General features: G+C 33.6%; 1 protein-coding gene across 4 annotated transcripts in view; it reads right to left on the reverse strand.

The window, feature by feature from the left end:
- Positions 1 to 19,913, reverse strand: part of EXOC6B (exocyst complex component 6B) — a 516,821-nt gene that overhangs the window by 288,296 nt on the left and 208,612 nt on the right. For all 4 annotated transcript variants that reach the window (XM_079791731.1, XM_079791730.1, XM_079791732.1 and 1 more), the window contains one exon: positions 12,586 to 12,654. In XM_079791731.1, coding sequence (XP_079647857.1) covers positions 12,586 to 12,654 — 69 coding nt within the window. The remainder of the gene's footprint in view (positions 1 to 12,585; positions 12,655 to 19,913) is intronic.

The following is a 19,913-nucleotide window of genomic DNA, read 5'->3' on the forward strand; positions in this document are numbered from 1 at the left end:
AAAAAAAAATTAAAATTTTTTAAATTTAAAAACTGAAAACAAACAAAAACCTGGCAGTCACAACCAAAATAGGAAGGAAAAGAAAGAAAAAGATGTAAGTGATCTGATTGACTATATGAGATGAGGGAGAGAAGATTATAAATGCCAAATCCAGAGATCTCAGTAATGGGAGAAATTTGGCATAATTAATACAAAGAAACATTAAAAGGGAGGAACAAAATATAAAGTATGTTTCAGGAAAGAATGCCTGTCTAGGACATCATTATGAGAGATGGGGGTCTGTCCATCTGGAGTACAGACCATGCGCAGGCAGGAGGAAAAGAGCAAGAGGTGAGGTAAGAGTTAAGCCAAGTTAAGAAATTTACTTTATTCTGAGAACAATTAAAAATTAAAATAGTTAGAGCACAATTTTGATATAATTTAAATTGTGTTTAGAAGGATTACTGGGTGTTATGTGGAAAATGAATTATTTCTTATTCATTTTACCACAGCGTAATAAATAGTTATTATTGTGGTATCTAAAGCTGTTTAAGTGAGATATTATTGTTAAAAAAGGAAAAAAAGCAAACACACTTGAGAAGTTCAATGTTTCCAAAGTAAGCATTTTGAAAAACAAATGCAAACATGTCTAGGAAAAAAAAAAAAATTTAATCATTTTTCCCCTTGTTTTGTTCAAAGCCAATTGATATGTATGCCCATGGGTAATAAGGTCACCAGGTTAAAAGAGCCATATGACAATCATAAAAAGTTAGATTACAGCTACTACAAACCAGGGCCCATTAGCCCATACTACAGGAAAGTTATCACTATAAATGGCTTTTCCTGTGTCCTTATCAATGCAGTGCACAAAGTATCTCACCCTCAGCTTTTCTCTATGATCTATGTAGTGTTTACGCCTATCTAACCTCACCAGGCACTGGTGGGTCAGTGAAACTAGAGGCCGTGAGATATGGCAGGAGAGTGATGGAACAATCTGTTAAGTGTCAGAGATGAACTAGGAGTCACCAAATATTTCAGGGCAAAACTTTCCACATTAAAAAATAAAAAACCTCTCAAGAAAATACTTAACATACATTCTATGGCTCAGAAGTACTCAAGATCACTATGGAAACAAACCAGAAAGCTTCCAGCTCTGTTCTTACAGTATAAGCTGGCTTCTCTACAGTGCAACTTGCATTTGTCTGAGATAGTGGGGCCAAACAGATGAATATTATGAGAGGGGGGGAAAGTCCATTTAAAATGAAAAATTAAAAAAAAAAACAGTTATAAAGATGATCAAGAGGAATATTGTCTAAATATCAGCACCTGAAATATTAGTCACATAAAGTTCTTAAAAAATAAATTTCAAGTACATGAATATCAGAATTCCTTCCTAACATGCCATTCCAAAGGATTTGAAAATGCTACATACTCATTTCAAATTACTGTTCTCAGAAAGGCTTTTCCATTAAAAGTTCAATGTTCTTTTCTTATTTCCCAAAGAAAATGTATATATTTCAAATAAGAATGATGGATTTCTTTTTTTTAAGAAACCAGGCCTTTTCAGAGTCCCTTACAAAGCAGCTTTTCTTTAGATACATTAAATTATAAACTTTCTTTAAATATATTTTTATTGATTTTTAGGAAGAAAGGAAGGGGGAGAGAGAGGAATACGGATGAGAGAGAAACATTGATAGGCTGCCTCCTGCACACCCCCTACTGAGGATCGAGCCTGAAGCCCGGGCCTGTACCTTGAAGGGCAATCGAACCAACCACTTCTTGGTGCATGGGTAGACATTCAACCACTGAGCCACAATGGCTGGGCAATTATAAACTTTTTTAATGCAGAAAGTCTCCTGACCATCTTTACATCTTTCACTGTAAATAAATGAAATTTATCATGGTTACAATTTAAAATGGTTATTTTTTGCAGATCTTCTCTGAATATACTTGAATATACCAATATGAATTATAAAAAACCCAAAACAGCAACAAAGTACAGAGTTTCAATGACATTTAAAACAGGAGCCTCTTTTTTAACAGATTAACTGATGAGACTGGTGTTCTCCAGAAACATATCTTTAGAGACAACTTGAAGCAAATCTGGATCATTAAGCTCTATGCCTCTGGTTTCCAATTTCGTGTGACCGGCAAAATAAGGTGATGTTTCCCTCTCTCTTTCTCTGTAAGACCATCTTTAAAAATTCAGAAAAGAAGAACCCCCCCCCCCCCCCCCCACACACACACACAAAGAAAAACACCTTGCTCACAAACTAGGCACCCAGAATCTTGCACATAGGTCTCATTCTCATTTGTCTTAATTTCTACCATAGGAGTAGTAAATGACCCTGCTTATATTTAACACCCAGATGGAATATTTAAATGTTCACTCAAGTGTCTTGGTAAAATATTGAAAGAGTTTAAATAAAGGATTTTTACTATAATTATATAAAATAAATACAAGTCAACAGTCTCAACATTTATAATGGAATCAAAGTAGTTCTAAAAAAAACTAGGCTATGGTAATGTACAATCAATTTTAATGAAAACTAAAAAAAAAACACAATCAGAGCTCTATTTACCTATTAGAATTCACTATCAGATCAATGGCCAGTGAGAAGCACTGACAAAAAACTATGTGAAGTTGATGTGTACATTTTTTTCATTTGCCAACCTCCATGTAGCAGAAACGTTTTGCTATTTTTTTTTAAATTGGGGTCTCATTTTTTAAAATCAATAAAATCTGACCATTAAAACTACATTTAATCCTTCAGATTTACTTTAAGTCTGTGTTCCAATTTTTGCTGCTAAATTTACTAGACTATTAAACAACAACAGTGCCTTTTGATAAAAGTTCAGGAATAAGAACCCTAAAACTCTTACCTCTGGTGCCAACAAAATTATTTCACAGCATGATTCAGTGTGAGGCCATTCTCTACCAAGTAAGGTGTTTTCTTCATATTTAACCTATAAGTCACTTACTTAATATAGTCAAATTTGTGAACAAAGTATTATATATAATCCAAGATAATATTATTATAAATACATGTGTAAACAACAACCCTTCAACTACCATTATACAATGGGATCTTTTAGTCTAGCCTTGAGAATGCCAAAACTATTCACTTTCCTTTCATTGAAAACTCCAGTAGTCTTAGATCTTTCAAGTATTTATTTCCCAAGTGTTTTACTAAAATAGCCAATTGCTACCAAAGTTCTCTAAGCAGTTTCACTAATTCCCTGAACACCTCAGAAAACACGTCACTTAGAACTGCTTATATCTGTCCCTTTTTCCACTCACCACATCCTTTCCTTGCTATTATCTATAGCTACATGACCATGAATTTGTAGTCTCCTGCAGCTGTCAGTGCAGACCATGTGAGCAGAAACCTTCAGATTAGAAAGGGAGAAATACGTTCCAGGAAGCTTCCTGCCCACGCCACCTCACCCCATCCCTGCTCCAGCAATGATCATGAAGGATTGTAAAGAGTTTGTGGGTAAGTTCTAACTGTGCTGCTGATTCACCTCTCCTAAATATAGCCAAGGAGAAAGAGATATTATTAAAAGTAAGAGATATTAGTAAAAGTAAAATATTCTAAAACAACACAATTACTTATGTTCAAGAAGATAAATTACTGACTAGAGTTCTCATAATTATTCCTAAATCTCTGCTCTGATTCTAAGTAGAAGAATTCAGGGGACAAAACTATTAGTTTAGGTGATAAGGCTAATTTATTCTTAACAGAAAAGCAGGTGACCAGCTTGCCATGGATAATGGCTGCTCAGGGAATAAGGATTTATGATACAGAAATAAGGTCAATTTGAAATATGCTTTTAAATTTAGATTTTGGCAAGGCTTCAAAACCTAAGAAAAAGGCAACGTGGTAGGGAGTCCTTAGGAGACATAAAAGGGAATACTCAAATGGAACTGGGTAAGCTTTTCTGAGGCACAGGTCTATAATCAGTAGATACCTAAAACATAACTCACCTTGTAGTTCCCTTTAGATGAGGGATTCTTTCTAGGTCTAAGATGAATAAGACTCAGAAATTGGGGAAGCCTCTGAAATTCTAAGCAAAATTCTACATGCATGTGCCTATGTGCATTTTGTCTGGGGGAAAGGTTCACAGCTTTCATCAAACTCTCAGAGGCCTTTTGCCCAAGGAAGTTAAAATTATACTGAACTTGCTAGAACCTTTGTAATAATGAATTCAATACATTCTGCATTTCCTTATATCTTTGGCTGGTTTACAGTCTTCTTTAGTGATCGAAGGGAATTAGATACAACTGAGATTCGCATAGTTCATGTAATACTGAGAGGCTGCTGCTTATTAAAAAAAATTCATGTGTTGCTATAATTTCTATCCCTAAACCCAAGATGTCAGAAATCTTTAAAGTAAACTTTTTATTATAGTATAACACACATGCAGAAAAATACAGAGGTCAAAGGTGTACATGTATCAACATTTTTAATATGAGATTTTTAAAAAATTGTTAATACACAGATGATGTAGATAACCAAGACTAGAATAAGATCATAAACAAGACCCACAGACTGGGGGTAGGGTTATATTTACAGGTTTGATCCCCAGTCTGTTAATGACACCTAAGTTCTTCTTAAATATGAATACATATGAATACAGATATACACATATATACACACACATACATATATATATATATATATATATATATATATATATATATATATCCACACATACCCTTTCAGTGATAGAAGGGTGAGTGAGCAGCAAATTTGGAGAAGAGTCAGAAAGATGTTGCTTAAAAGAACATACAAATCTTTCCTAAAATGAGCTGGTTTCAAGGCTTGGAGCCCATCAACATGACAGACCTCACTGAGTTGATAGAATTTTCAAAAAAATCTGCCAGACAGACTGGTTTCTTTTCTTCATTAGACAGATAGTCCACCCATATTTTAAACTACTACTTCACCATGTACAAGAATCTTAGATTATTATTATTATTTATCACTTCCATTCCAGAAAACATTTTAGCTTATTTTATCCCTTCTTAAAAATATTTTCTTTAATAACTATAAAATGTTTTATATCCTGCCCCTTACCTGCTCATCTCTAAACTGTATATGAAGAGTTAAACAGTAAAAGCTGTTTAAAATAATTCTATAAAATATATCTACCTTTGCCTTGCACACTTCCATTGCATTATTACATCAAGGACCAAGTCTCAATTAACCACTATCTGACCCTTGTTCACTTTCTTCCCTCCCCTCCTCCTGCCAAAGTTTGCCCTTCCTGCCAAAGTTCAGCACTTCCTAGAAAAGTCTCACTGCCTGTTTGATATTGTACTTCACTTTAGTCACCAAAGGAAGAATTTACAGGTGCTTGGCCCCATCTATAAGACCATGACCGAAGTCTGACCTCCTGTTACAATACGTGAACTCCTGCCCTACTGATAAGGCTGGCAGATATAAGTAGGATTTTTCAAATAATCCTTTGGGAATTTATAAGCAGCACAGCCATAAAAGGGGGGTGAATGGAAGGTCGGTTTCACTAAAAATAATAAATATTGCCATGTTTATTCAAAGTGTGCCTTGTTATCCTCCAGGCCAAAAGTTCAGATAAACACTATTGTAAATGACAAAATATTAGAACTTTTTGTTACTTCTGTTATGATCCTTCCGTTGGACACCAATAGAACTGTTTTCCCTCGTCTGAGTCCCAGCCCTGATATTGTATAACACTGCCTGAGACTAAAATGCTGGATTCATTTGCGGGTCAAAGGAGGGCAGGTATCTTTCAAAATCAAAAACAAGGATTTATTGAGTACTGAGTGCTAAGTGCAAGGGCTAAAAAAGATGAATAAAACATGGTACCTGCCCTAAACGAGCTTATACTCTATTGAGGGAAAAGAGTACATATTTAGAATAATATAATATAGTATAATATAATATAATATAATATAATATAATATAATATACACTAATAGAAACATGGACTGGGTCCTATAATAGTGCAAAGGGGATGAGGATCCACCGTGGTCAACCTGATATGTCAGGAAAATTTGCTGGAGGGCACAAGTATGAAATAAATATGAATCAGTAAGTTAAAAAGAAATGAGAATAGTAATTCAGGCAGTAGGACTAGCATGAGGAATGGATGAGAAGGTATCATTAAAGCTAGGTGGTAAGCAGCAGAAATATGACAGGACATGGAAAACCTTCTAAACTACACATGCTATATTATCTTCCATAATTATATATTTTATTCCACAGACGACCACTTAGAGAATTTAAATCAGTAACATATATGTCAAATTTGCATGACAGATTACTATCACAACAGGGAGAAATAAGTTAGTGGTTTATGCTGCAAGGTAGAGAGAACAGTTAGTTTCAATAATCCCTGTAAGAATCTGAACTAGGGCAACCATTTTAAGATGGGGAGGATGAAATGAAGTGAAAATTTTGAGATCAAGGTAACATTTGTAAGATTGGGACTTCTGAATATGGTATGAGAAGAAGGAAGAGTCTAGGTTTCTGCATGGTAACTAGGTAGATGATGCTGTTATTATCTGGGCTCACTGTAAATTCAGAAGTGAATTTTAAGGTGGTGGTGGGAACAGTGAGCTCATTTTGAAACACAGAGCTTGTGCTGCCTATGGACTATCCAAAAGGTACGGTTCCGTACACTATATACTAAAAAGTGCAAAGCTCAAGGAAAAGCTGAGAAATACATATACAGGTTTGAAAGTCATTAGCATATTAAACCATGAAAACAGGTACTATCATTCAAGAAAGGAAGGAGAGAAAGAAGTGGAAACACTGAAGGACACGAAGAAGTAAAGCCCACAAGAACCAAAACAGGTGACAATTCTCAAAAAGGCTGGTAGAAGAGAAGGGAACATATTGAGATGAAAGACAAAGGGATTAAGAATTTTAAGGAGGACACTATCTACAAAGTCAAAAGTAGCGAAAAGATCCAGTAAGATATAGACTGAGGGTGATGATATGAACAGAACATAAATATACTGAGTTGATGAGAAAACGAAGAATGAAGAAGTAAAGAGAAGTATTGGGATGGAAAGGAATGAGAGGAATAAGGTTTATTTTCTACTCAGTCCTAATTTCTTTACTCCCAAATCTAATGTCTATCTTAATTAGATTACAATATACGAAGATATGTGTTACAAATATTTATATTAAATAATCCACTTTTAAATAGCTTTGCCAATATTATGAGGACCTATCCTTCACCATACAAAATACAAATTACTCCTTTAAGAATTAGGAAACAAATACAGAGAAGTGACAAATTACAGACTCCAAAAAGCTTTGAAAAGAGTCATCCCTAGATGTTATACATGGTCTGGCCCTTGCTTTAGCAAAGGAGATATTTGAGTTCTTAAAGTCCCTATAAATCTGGAACAGCAATGTTTAAAAGATAACAATGCATTCCAGAAAAATATAGAGCTGAGGTCTTACCTGTTCAGTCTTCACAGGTTAGGACTATATAGTCTTTGTATACTTAAGAATGTATAGATTTTAAATAATTGATCAACTTTTTATGTTGATGGTAGAGATTAGAACCGCTATCTACATGTCTATACTTTGCCAAATACTTTTTAAAATACTAATTATGTGTCTAATAATCAGCATCAGAAATACATAACTTTTGCTAGCTCAACTGTCCTCTATTAAATGCTAATTATGTGCCACAGACTGGGCCAGGCACTGTTCACACAATACCTATAACTGCACTACGCAGGTAATTATTATCTCATTCCCTGTGTGAAAAGCTAAGGTTTAAGTGACTTGCCTAACACCAGACGGCTAATAAGTGTGCAAATAAATTACTTCAGTACTCTTATGAATCACTATTAGAGCTCTCACTTGAGGAAAATTTGTTAAAATTTCCATATCATAAAATCTGACAAAAACTAGCGTGCACACAGTGATGAGATATAGTCTGTCATATTATAGTCATTCAAAAAGTGTAACTTCTGCCATCATAGATTATAATTTCCTTTTAAAGCAGAAGTTCTTGACTTATTCATTTATCCTTGCTTCTCCAAACCCATTTCATGCAGAAGAGAAAATAAGTAAGTGAATAATAAGGTCAGAGTTTGCATATGTTTAAACAAATGTACTGCATTCTTCAGCTACCACTTTTCTATTTATTCATTCATTAAGTACCTACCATATGTTAAGGACTGTTGTTTGTATTAAGAATATAACATTAAACTAAACAAACTATACATTTTCATAGACTTCACACTATTTGAGAGGAAAATAACAATTTTGCTATTATGAGGCCTAAAATAAACCTTGAAACTTGATATGAGTGAATATGGTTCTTATTCTAATAACATTTGGGTTAAATACAACAACTGTGAACTCCTATAACCATACATGCTAATGAAGAGACTAAACAAAATCATGGAAAATGGAATCAGGATGATAGGGAGGAAGAAGAAAGTTGTGTGGCAAAGAAAAAAATGCATATGACTGTACATGGGATTTCTACTCAACTTTCAAGGAATAGATAACTCCTATCTTATATAAATTTCATAAAATAGAGAAAAGGGAAGAATGTTCAACCATCTTAATGAGACTAGTATAACAGTGACTTACAAACCATATAAGGACAGTACCAAAAAAAAGAAAGAAAAGCATAGGCCTGTGTTACTTAAAACCATATATATATATATATATATATATATATATATATATATATATATATATACACACACACACACACACACCCCAAAAGAAAGAGAGAGTAAAAATAAATGAATAAACAAATAAGACAAATTCCACAGGATGTTAAAAAAGCAGTAAAACATCCTCATCAACGTGGATTTATCTAAAGAATACAAGGATGGTTTAAAATCAGAAAAATCTATCAATGAAATTCATCACATTTATAAACTAAAGGATAAAAACCACAGAATTGTATTAATATATCTAGAATACAAATTCAATAAAATGTGACATTTATTTATGTTTTTATTTTAAAAAATTCAGGAGTCTAGGAATAACTAGATGAATCTTTACCAAAAACCTACTGTAAACATCAGTTAAGAGAGAAATTACAGATATATTCTCTTTGAGATTAGAAATCAGACAAGGATGCACACTATCACCTTCCTAAACAATAAGGTAATAATGATCCTGGTGAATAAAATAAGACAATAAAAAGAACAATGAGATATACAAACAGAAATAAAAGAAACAAAATCAATATCTTCAGACATTATGATCAACTATATAGAAAGCTATCATAAACTAAAAAACAAACTGTAATAAAAAAGTTGAGCCAAGTTGCCAGGTGTAAGGTTAACATACAAAAATCAAGCATTCCTCAATATCAGCAATAACTAATTAGAAAACAAAGTAGAAAACAGTAACAAAAATTACAAATATTTTACTATTACCCTAACAAAGAATGCCCAAACCTATTAACATAGAAAAAAGCTCAATTAAATAATTTAAAAGATCTTATTCTTTCATGAATGAGATGACTCAGCATTATAAAAGTATCAATTCTTCCCAAAATTTATCTATAAATTCAATCAATTCAAATCAAAATTCTAGAAGTACTTTTTTATTAACTCAAACTGATTCTAAAATATATATTTAAAAGTAGAGGTCAATAATAGTGAAAGCAATTTAAAAGAGAAGAAATGAGAAGGGACTTCTTTTACCTTTTATGTAGATATGTTAAAAAACCAAATGTAACAACTATAGAGCTAAAAAATAGATTCATATAAATATGCATATTTAGGGTATTGCAGAGGTGCTACCAGGAATCACTGGAGATGTACAAATTATGTAGTAGATGAGATTGGTAAAACTGAATTCATCATATAGAAAAAAATTAAGTTCAATCTATACTTCATACTATATAAAATGATGAACCCAAGCTAGATCAAAATCGAAATGTGAATGGTAAAATGTTAAAGATAATGTAAGGGAATGCTCTATGACCTCAGAATATAAAGGGATTTAAAAAAAGAAAAGAAATACAAAACAAACTACATGAAAGGTTACAATTCATGGACTGATTATATCAAAATCAATAATTTCTTTTTCATGAAAAATAACATAGACATAGTTTAGCATATGGTGGCAAACTGGAAAAAAACATTCACAGTAACCTAAACTGTTAATATCTACCATATATAAGAAATTTCTGAAATTTCTCTTCCCAGCAAAAAGAGAAAACTAAAATAAGAAATTTTGAGAATATCTATCTAAGCGAAATAAGTCAGACAGAAAAAGTTAAGAACCATATGATCTCACTAATCTGGGACATAAAACTGAAAGCAACAAATGAATAAACAAGAAAAACAAACAAAAACTCATAAACACAGATAACAGTATGGTGGTTACCAGAGGGAAGGGGGTTAGGGAGATAGTAAATGGTAAAAGGTATCAAATATATGGTGACCAAAGAAGATTTGACTTTGGGTGGTGGGCACACAATGCAACATACAGATGATGTATCATAGAATTGTATACTTGAACCTATATAATCTTATTAATCAATGTCATCTCAGATGTAATTTTAAAAAAATCACTGTGATACAGAAACAAAATTAAAAAAAAAAACACCTTTTCACCTACTTTATATATAACAGGCTAGCCATTTCAGAGGGGAAAAATTATATTTATTTTCTAGGTGTTTTACCAGAAAAAAATGCAATACAAAATTGAACAAAGGTTAAAGATAGTTTAGAGAAGACAAACTTTAAATGATTAGTAAGTCTAAAATGAGAAGCATAATGTTACTAGTAATCAGAGAAATGCAAATTATAACAAACAGCTGTCATTCAATATCCATCAGGTTAACAAAAATTAAAAATTAGTGAAATTAAGTATTTTACATATTTCTTATGACCCAGAAATTTCATTCCTAGGTAAAGAAACCATAGAAACTTACACACTAGTCCATAAGGGTATACTATTTGTTACAGAAAAATGTTAGAGGCAAATTTAAGTGTTGATCATTAACATAATAGATAATTACAACAGCACATACAAACCATCAGTTAACTATCAAGCAGAAGTGGGAGGCAACGAGTTAGATATACAGACAATAACAAGAATAGATATTAGGAATAGTGCTGAGTTAAAAAAAAATACAAGAAGTAAAACTCGATCCATAAGACAACACCATTTGAGTAAGTTAAAAACACCTATACATTAAAAAAAAAAAAATCACAATTTTCAAGGACACAAACACAATCATGACCATATATTAAACATATTAGAGTTAGTTAGGGATGGAAGACAAATGGGCTTGTGGATAAGAGAAGAATGGAAAAAACATGATAAAATAAAATACAAAAGGCAGCTTTGTATGAAACGATGATAATATTGTGTTGCTAACTATGATATATATGATTTCTGTAATTCTCTGTACATGAAAAAAAGTTGTCAACTTATTTTAAAAGCCTTGATACATCTCAATCTATATATATCCCGCTTCACCTTTATATAACAAGGAATGATAGATAGAGAAAAGGAGTGGAGAAGAAGAACAGATGGAGAGGGGAAGAGGGAGCTGGACAGCAAGAACTAAAAGAAAGGAGAATAGAAGAGAGGACATTACCAGCTCTTTTCTCAAACTAATGGAGATCACCACCATATACTGCAGGCCATAAGCCATAAAATCCACAGACCAGCCCTAGCTGGTTTGCTCAGTGGATAGAGCACTGGACTGTGGACTGAAGGGTCCTGGGTTCAATTCTGGTCAAGGGCGCATGCCCAGGTTGCGGGCTTGATCCCCAGTTGGGGGCATGCAGGAGGTGGCCGGTCAATGATTCCCTGTCATCATTGATGTTTCTAACTCTCTCTCCCTCTCCCTTCCTCTCTGAAATCAATAAAAATAAATATTTTTTTAAAAAATCCACAGACCAGTCCCAAACTATCTGGAGTAATGGCCTCGTGACAATATGTTAAATACACGAAGAAAGAAAATGAATAACAGACTGGACCGGGCAATAAGATACACTCAAACTTATTTTGCTTAGAATGATATTAAAAACAATCTGATAGAAGCTTCACTGAACTTTGCTATAAAAATTATCAATAATGGGCTTCTGTCATCAATTTGTCTTTCATGATACTTTAATTTTTTTGACTGACTTTGTATATATCTTGTATATATCTGTGTGTCTGCACATAGGTGTACAGATGGAGATAAATTCTAATTCATTTATTAGAATACCATTCACACCCATAAAATTTACCTCCTTTCCATATGCTTTGTAGGACAAAAGGAAAAACTGTCATCAGGAATAAAATAGTTTTTACATATATGAATGTAATATGTAAATATAGGCTATTGTTATTTAAATAACTACATTATTAAATTAAGAACTGAAATCTGAACGTGTAACTATTTTTAGGTATAATCTACAAACACAGAAATTAATGTTACTAGCTAAGGCATATTACATGGCAACCATAAAAGGGTCAAGAAAAAAAGATTTTTTCCAATTAATACTCCTTAAGTAATAGTTTTCTGTCCTTACTCTTAATAAACAGAAAATTATCAAAAATGAGAAAGCAGAGTTTGAATTCAATATGTATTTTTATTAGGCAAAGCCAGACAAAGACTCACCAGGACAGAATATATGTGTAGACATCGATAAACAGGAGAGAAATCCACCAAATCTTGGGTCCCAGGTACCTGCAAAACAATCAAGATTGTCACAAAATATTCAAACAAAGCTATTAATAGCAACTGCATTCATTTTTACTACTCACTGTAAGAAAAAAATACAGAACTATGCTAGGAAGAAGAGGGGGAGATCATATAAAAAATACGATGAAGAATGGAAAAGCCAAACCTACAAGTAATACCAGCAAATGAGCAACACCTGGAGATTAAACCTATACTAGTACATCAAAAGAGAAAGTAAAACAGAAAACATCAGGTAAGAACTAGAGTATAGTCGCAGTGCTAAAACTGATTTGTTATGTGACCTGACAAAAGTAAATCACAATTTACTTTGGCCTTAATTTCCTCAACTGAAAAAGAAACTATCAGTTGACCCATAGGAATTTAGAAAGAATAAAAGGAGAGTATGAAAGTAAATATTAAGCAAAACAAAATAAAACATAAAAGAGAAAATAACCTAAGAAATATTTTTTTAAAGACCTAGCTGAAGTTTTTACTATAACACTGGTAATTGTATGATTCATCAGAATATAAGCACTTGTATGTTTATCGGTTCAAAATTAATTGACAATTTTGTTCATTTGCTTGCATCCATGAAAGCAAAGATTACATCTCCATGTTTAAGAATCTCATAGTGCTGTGTACTCTGTAAGCACTCAAACAAACTTCTATATGAATTCAAAGATTGCTAGTAAGGTGATCCAGATCCTACACCATGGCCCAAGCAGCATTACTGAGAAAAAAGTTTACAGACACATGGGCACATGTAGTTAAAGAAAAAGTAAGATTCAAAAGCACATCTTAACACAAAATGAAGCAACAAGTGACCACTGGGGCACTTTTACTAGAAATGACCACACATTAAAGCATCTTTGACTGAAAAGTGGAGATCTGAAGATAATTTGTCTTTCCAGAAAACCAGACCCTACCAGTGAAAACTACAGCTAAGCAAAACACAATCTCAAAACAAAGAAAACTAGATTAACTTGATAAAATCAGATTTATAATAGTATTTAAACTATATAAAAATTAGACATGCATGTAAAAAAAGAAAAGAAACATTTAAAAAAAAACCTTGATCTGTATAGGAAATTATTTAGAATTAATGATTACAAAAGTAATTATTATAAATATCCTAGAGGCCCAATGCATGGAATTAGTGCAAGAGTAGGCATTCACAGCCACGGCAGCTGCCTCAATCCCTCCCTTGCAGCCATGGCAGCTACCTCAATCCCGAGGCTGCAGCCCCGGCTTCATCTGAAGGTCGTCTGGAAGGATGTCCAGGAAAACATCCGGTCTAATTAGCATATTGCACTTTTATTATTATAGATTTACAAAAAGTTAAGGATATTTCCTTACCTAATTTTGAATAAAAAATTCAATCACAACTTTGTTTGTATGCTCTTTGTGAAATTTATTCCTTTTGTTTTGCTTTGCCTCAGACCTATAGTTTTATTCAAAAGGAAACTGCTTCAAGCATTCTTCAGACAGAGCCTTGGCCCTTTCACATGTTGGACCCATCCTTATAGAATAAATATCCACATTAGGAGACAGTTTCTCTACAAATCTGTGATGAATAAGCTATTGGGGCCTCTTACGAATGAGCTAATAAGGCTGGTTTACCTGGGACACACACACACACATACACAAAGAAGACAAAGGCCTTTCCTGTCATCTCCAGCAAATTTTTACAACCAAAACCATTTTCTGTGAGGCTATCTTGACATCATCACACTCAACTTCAAACTGCTTAAATGTCCTGACCTGGAAATATTGGCTTTGCTATTTCTTAGCTCTGAAACCATAATCCAATTAAGACCTCCTATGCACATGACTGCCTACTTTGAAATCCAGACAAGAAAAGATCTCGACAAAAATTTAGACAAGAAAAGATGGAGCAACAAAATGGTGTTTCCGTTCACAAACTTTACCTCTATCTTCAAAATAGCCTACTATTTAGAAATCATTTTTCCTCCATGCTTCCTTATGTGAGGAACCAAGCAGAGTGCAGGAGAAAGGTATGTAAAGCATGCACTGACTCATGTTGCTTTGAGCGAGATGTGTTTTCTCCACTTTCACTAATGAAAAAGAATCACATCTAGGGGAAGGCGAAGGGAAGAGAGCAACCTGCACTGTACGTGAAGGAATGCTACACGTTTGAAAGGATAAGAAATGAACTTTCAAAAAATCTAAATAAATGGGGGTGGAGAAGAGAACAAAAGGCAGTTTTTCTGACTCACACAAATAGGTCTGTTTTAAGGGCCACCTTTTGCTCCCCATTTAAAATGCTAAATCCCTGTCAAAGCTGTCTTCATTCTTCTTCCCCTCCTGTGCCCCTCCCTTCCCTCAAGTTGCAGGAATGACTCAAGTGGGTTTAGGTTTCAGCTGGGGCAGAGGGAGGGGTCCAAGGACACTTTCCTAAGCTAACAATGACTGTCTCTAATGGTTTCTGTCTCCTAACAAAAGCCATGACTCTGTTGTTATCAGCTTCATCTAATTTTTCCTTTCCAAAGTAAATAACACAGCTCTTGCATTTTACACACGTCCAAGTTTGACAAATCATTATTGACTGAGACTATAACTGATAAGAGATAACTTTGTGGTAGGACGTTGTCATTTCCTCTCATAAGGGCTTTCTTTCTGAGATACAGAAACATGATTAAAATAGTTAAACATTTCCTCTGCCTGGCAGTCAGGAACTCAAGACATTAAGATACTGGAGTCTGCATTTTCCTAGTTCAAATAGATCTAGGAAGATATCAACCGCAGCCACAAATAGTATATTCAAAATTATTCTGCTTTTTTAACTAATTCTTTTCCTTATGAATTCACACAAAATAATTTCAACACCAAGGACAGCAGCTAATTCCCTATATAGTTTCTGAATGGAGAGCATTAGTGGCTTCTATCAGCTCAAACCTCTTTATTTTCAAAGAAGCAAAAAATAAGATTTTAGATTCTGTAACTAAGAAATTGATGCCTCAGAGCACATTATAATATTATGTAAACTAAGATATTAAAGTAATATCCTAGTGAAAGACTTTAGGGGTGACTGAATTACAACATTCAGAGGTAGATATAAGGAAGGAAACTACTACATTCTACAATTACACAATCACGTAGCTTTTAGAGATCATGTATCACTAAGTACCAATGTATATGACTAATATTTATCATACAAATGACTTTTACATTTGTATGATAAATATGAATAGCTTCCATCAAGACAATAATTCTTAATTACTGTCTGTAAAATATTTGTTGTTAAATAGCCTTGTATCCTATCCATACATCAGCTATCAAACAAATGATGCCACTATACCAGTACAGATGACTAAAAAGAGTCTGTAGACAAAAGAAGCTATAAAGTAAGAAAGTAAATTTATAAAAAGGATTAATGAAAGGCACACTGAAAAAATAGTCTTATAAGCCTCTTCAGACAATATATTTTGAGGAAGATATAAAAATCACAAGTAGAACCCTGGCATGGTGGCTCAGTTGTTTGGAGTGTCATCCCATACACCAAGAAGGTTGTGGGTTTGATTCCCAGTCAGGGCACATACCTAGGTTGTGGGTTCAATCCCTGGTCAAGGGGGTGTATGGGAGGCAACCAACCCATATTTATTTATTTATTTATTTATTTATTTATTTATTTATTTCTCTCTCTCTCTCTCTCTCTCTCTCTCTCTCTCTCTCTCTCTCTCTCTCTCCCCCCCCCCTTCCTTTCCTCTCTCTCTAAAATCAATAAAAGCATATCCTTGGGTGAGGATTGAAAAAAAAATTCCAAGTAGAAATGGGAATACTGGAAAAGAAACATGAACGTTTAATTATGAAAATTCTTGCAAAATATCAGGATCTAACTTTTTTGGTGTTTTTCTTTTTTAATATATCTCAGTTCAGGTCCAAGCCTCTGAAAATTTAAAGGTTAATGGGTAAGTTCCTCTCATACAGAATAAAGAAAATGATTTAACTTATTAAAGAAAAAAATGATATTTTGATTTTAAACTAAATAATGGCACTTAAGTGTTAACAGATAAATCCATTTAATATTTTTAACACTCCCTTGCCCCCCAAAATAGGAGCTATTTCTCCTATGTTAAAAGACTCACTAGTGAATGAGATAGGGGAAAAAGTCTCCACAGGTAATAACCTGATAAATCTACCTGCTTTATTACTGGGCAAGCATACCATTAGGAAAGAACAGACTACAAGAAAAGATTGCTTGCCGCCCTCCACTCAAGAGTAGAAGCCAATGTACTGAGAAATTTACCTCCGCTGCTGAGAAAGATAGTGCATGAAAACAGAAATGCATTAGTGCGCTCTAGCCCTGTTGTTCGCACAGCTGTCCCAGGAGACACACACAGGCCATTTATTTTTCTCTTATGAAATCGTTCAAAGTAGGTGGATCATCCAAAAAGAGTATGACAGAAGTTTGCAAGGAATTTAGACTGCTTCTCACTAATTACTTGAGTCATTCTCCTTCTTGAAAATACTTTTGATTACCACTTTACACAAAACAGTTGGGTGCACATTTCTGAGCATTAGTTGGATCTCAAGTCATTAAAATGTACCAGGCATCTTTCTGAAGGGAGACAACAACAAATGATTAGCTAAAGGGGCATTGCCTTTGCATTCAGAGGATCAATTTCGACTGCCCATATTATGTCTGGAAGCCAGGAAATACCTGGCAAACATTTTTCACCAGTGTACTTTTCTGTCCTACTTTGCTTCCAAAACTTCAGAGAAAAGAAGGATAGAATTCATTTGGACATAAGCTTTCATAGAGCTGGACTGAACACCAACAACACACCCACAAACCAAAGGCCTGGGATTCTAAGTGACTACAAGTAACAAAATTATAAAGAATTTTCTAATACCTTGACCAGAGCCCTAGCCCAAAAGTACCAGATTTTGCTATAGAGCTTCTCATAAATTATTAGGATTCTTTCTGAGAAATCCCTACACCGATTACCACTTCATTTACTCAAGTGTTTGCACTAAGCAGAAGAGAATACGGGGGGGAAAAAAATCAACATTTCTCTTTACTGAGACACTGCAAAGCATTTTGTGACCAAAATCAAAAGATAATCCCTCAAGAATTATTTTCTTGAAGCTAAACACTGGGGGGGAGGGGAAGGGAGAGTGTGGAGAATTCAACTGGTTTTTACTTAACAACAGTCTAAGAAATTGTAAACTGTTAGGTAAAAAAGATAATTTCAGCAGTAAATATGGTATTTACTATATATAAGTAATATATGTATAAAAGTTCTGGGAGAAGGAAAAATTAAGGTAATCCAAACAATAAAAAAATGTTATGATATTATAGATAAAGAACTAATATCTCTAATATGTAAAGAACCCATTAAAATTGAAGGAATAAAATCAGTAGAAAATTAGGCAAAATACATGAGCAGAAAGTTTACAAAAAAAATAATAATAATACAAAATAGCCTTCAAATTTATGATACTAAATTTCACCCAGAGTAATAGGAAAAAATAATAAAAAATTTTAAAAATAAAAATATACAAAGATACCATTTTTTCATCTATGCAACTGGCAAAAATTCAAAACTTAACAAAATTCTCTCTTTAAAGGAGCTGTCAGTAAATAAGCACCTCTTACATTGCTGCAGAGCGGAGACTTAGGAAATGGTACATCTATGAAGCAAAATTTGGCATTATCTAACAAAACTACACGTGCATTTACCCTCTGAATCAACAATCCTGCTTTATGGAACCTACCCTGAACATACACCTCTGACTAAATGTAAAACAATTCTCAGGTTATGGGGCTTGTTTTGAAAAAAAAATTTTTTTAAGTTTTAGGTGTTTTACATACAGTACAATGCACCCTTTTTAGTGAACATTCAATTAGTTTTGACAAATCCGTATATTCCTATAATCATCATCACAATCTAGATTTTTAAAATTCCAACAGCTGCAAAAACTCCCTCATGCCCCTTTGTACTTAAATTGTTCCCTGACACCCAGCCCTTGGCAAACACTGACCCATTTTATACCCCTGGAGTTCTCCCTTTTTAGGAGTGTCATATAAATAGACTCAGATGGTACACAGCCTTTGAATCTGGTTTCTTTCATTTATCTACTGCATTTGAGGTCCAACACAGATGAGCCTGTGTTGTTTCATGTATCTTTAGCTCTTTTCTTTTTATTTCAGAGTGATACTCCAGTTATGAATATACCACAGTTCATTTATTCCCTCACCCACTGAAGGACTTGGGTTGTTTCTACTTTCTAGCAATGTATGAATGAATAAAGTTCCTATAAACATTCAGGTATGGGTTTTTGTGTGAACATAATGGGTAAATACCTAGGAATGAGATTGCTGGATCATATATATATATATATATATATATATATATATATATATACACACACACACACACACACACACACACACATATATACATATGTGTGTGTGTGTGTGTATATATATATATGTATATATGATAAGTGTAAGTTCAACTTTATAATATACTACTAACTGTTTTCCAAAGTGTCCACACTATTTAGCATTTTCAATGCAATATATAAGAATTCCTGTGCTTTGCAATCTGCCAGTACCTGGTATTGTCAGTATTATTTTTAGCTAATTCTAGAAGTTATGTAGTTGAAACACTATATTTTAATAGGGAAATATTGAAAACCATTAAACACCCACAAATAGGAGATTGGCTGAATGAACCATAAGTACATTCAATTAATAAAGTTCTATGTAGCAGTAAAAGTAAAATGAGAAAGATTTCTATTAACTGATGTGGATATATTTTCAGGATAAAAGAAAATACCTGAAAAACTCAAAATCATTTACATGCAGAGATATATGCATCCCTATGTTCACTGCAACATTATTCACGGTGGCCAAGAGTTAGAAACAGCAAAGTGCCCTGTGATAGAGGGTAAAGAATCTTCAGGATAAAGAAGACGTGGTACATATACACAATGGAGTACTGCACAGCCATAAGAAAAAATGAAATAGCATCATTTACAACAATATGGATGGACCTTGAGAACATTATGCAAAGTGAAATAAGTCAAACAGGAAAAGCTAAGAACTATATGATTTAACTCATATCTACACTAATAAAAGATAAAGATGCAAATTGACCGTACCTTCACGATGCCCACCAGCCAATCAGGAGTAAGCATACAAATTAACCCAACAAATATGGTGGGTTAATTTGCATACACAGGCACCAAGCAGCCAAGGCGGGATGCTTGTGTCGTCGCCATGGCGACGACGCAGG

The sequence above is a fragment of the Cnephaeus nilssonii genome (genome assembly GCF_951640355.1).
Source record: "Cnephaeus nilssonii genome assembly, chromosome: 15".
NCBI classification, from domain to species: domain Eukaryota; kingdom Metazoa; phylum Chordata; class Mammalia; order Chiroptera; family Vespertilionidae; genus Cnephaeus; species Cnephaeus nilssonii.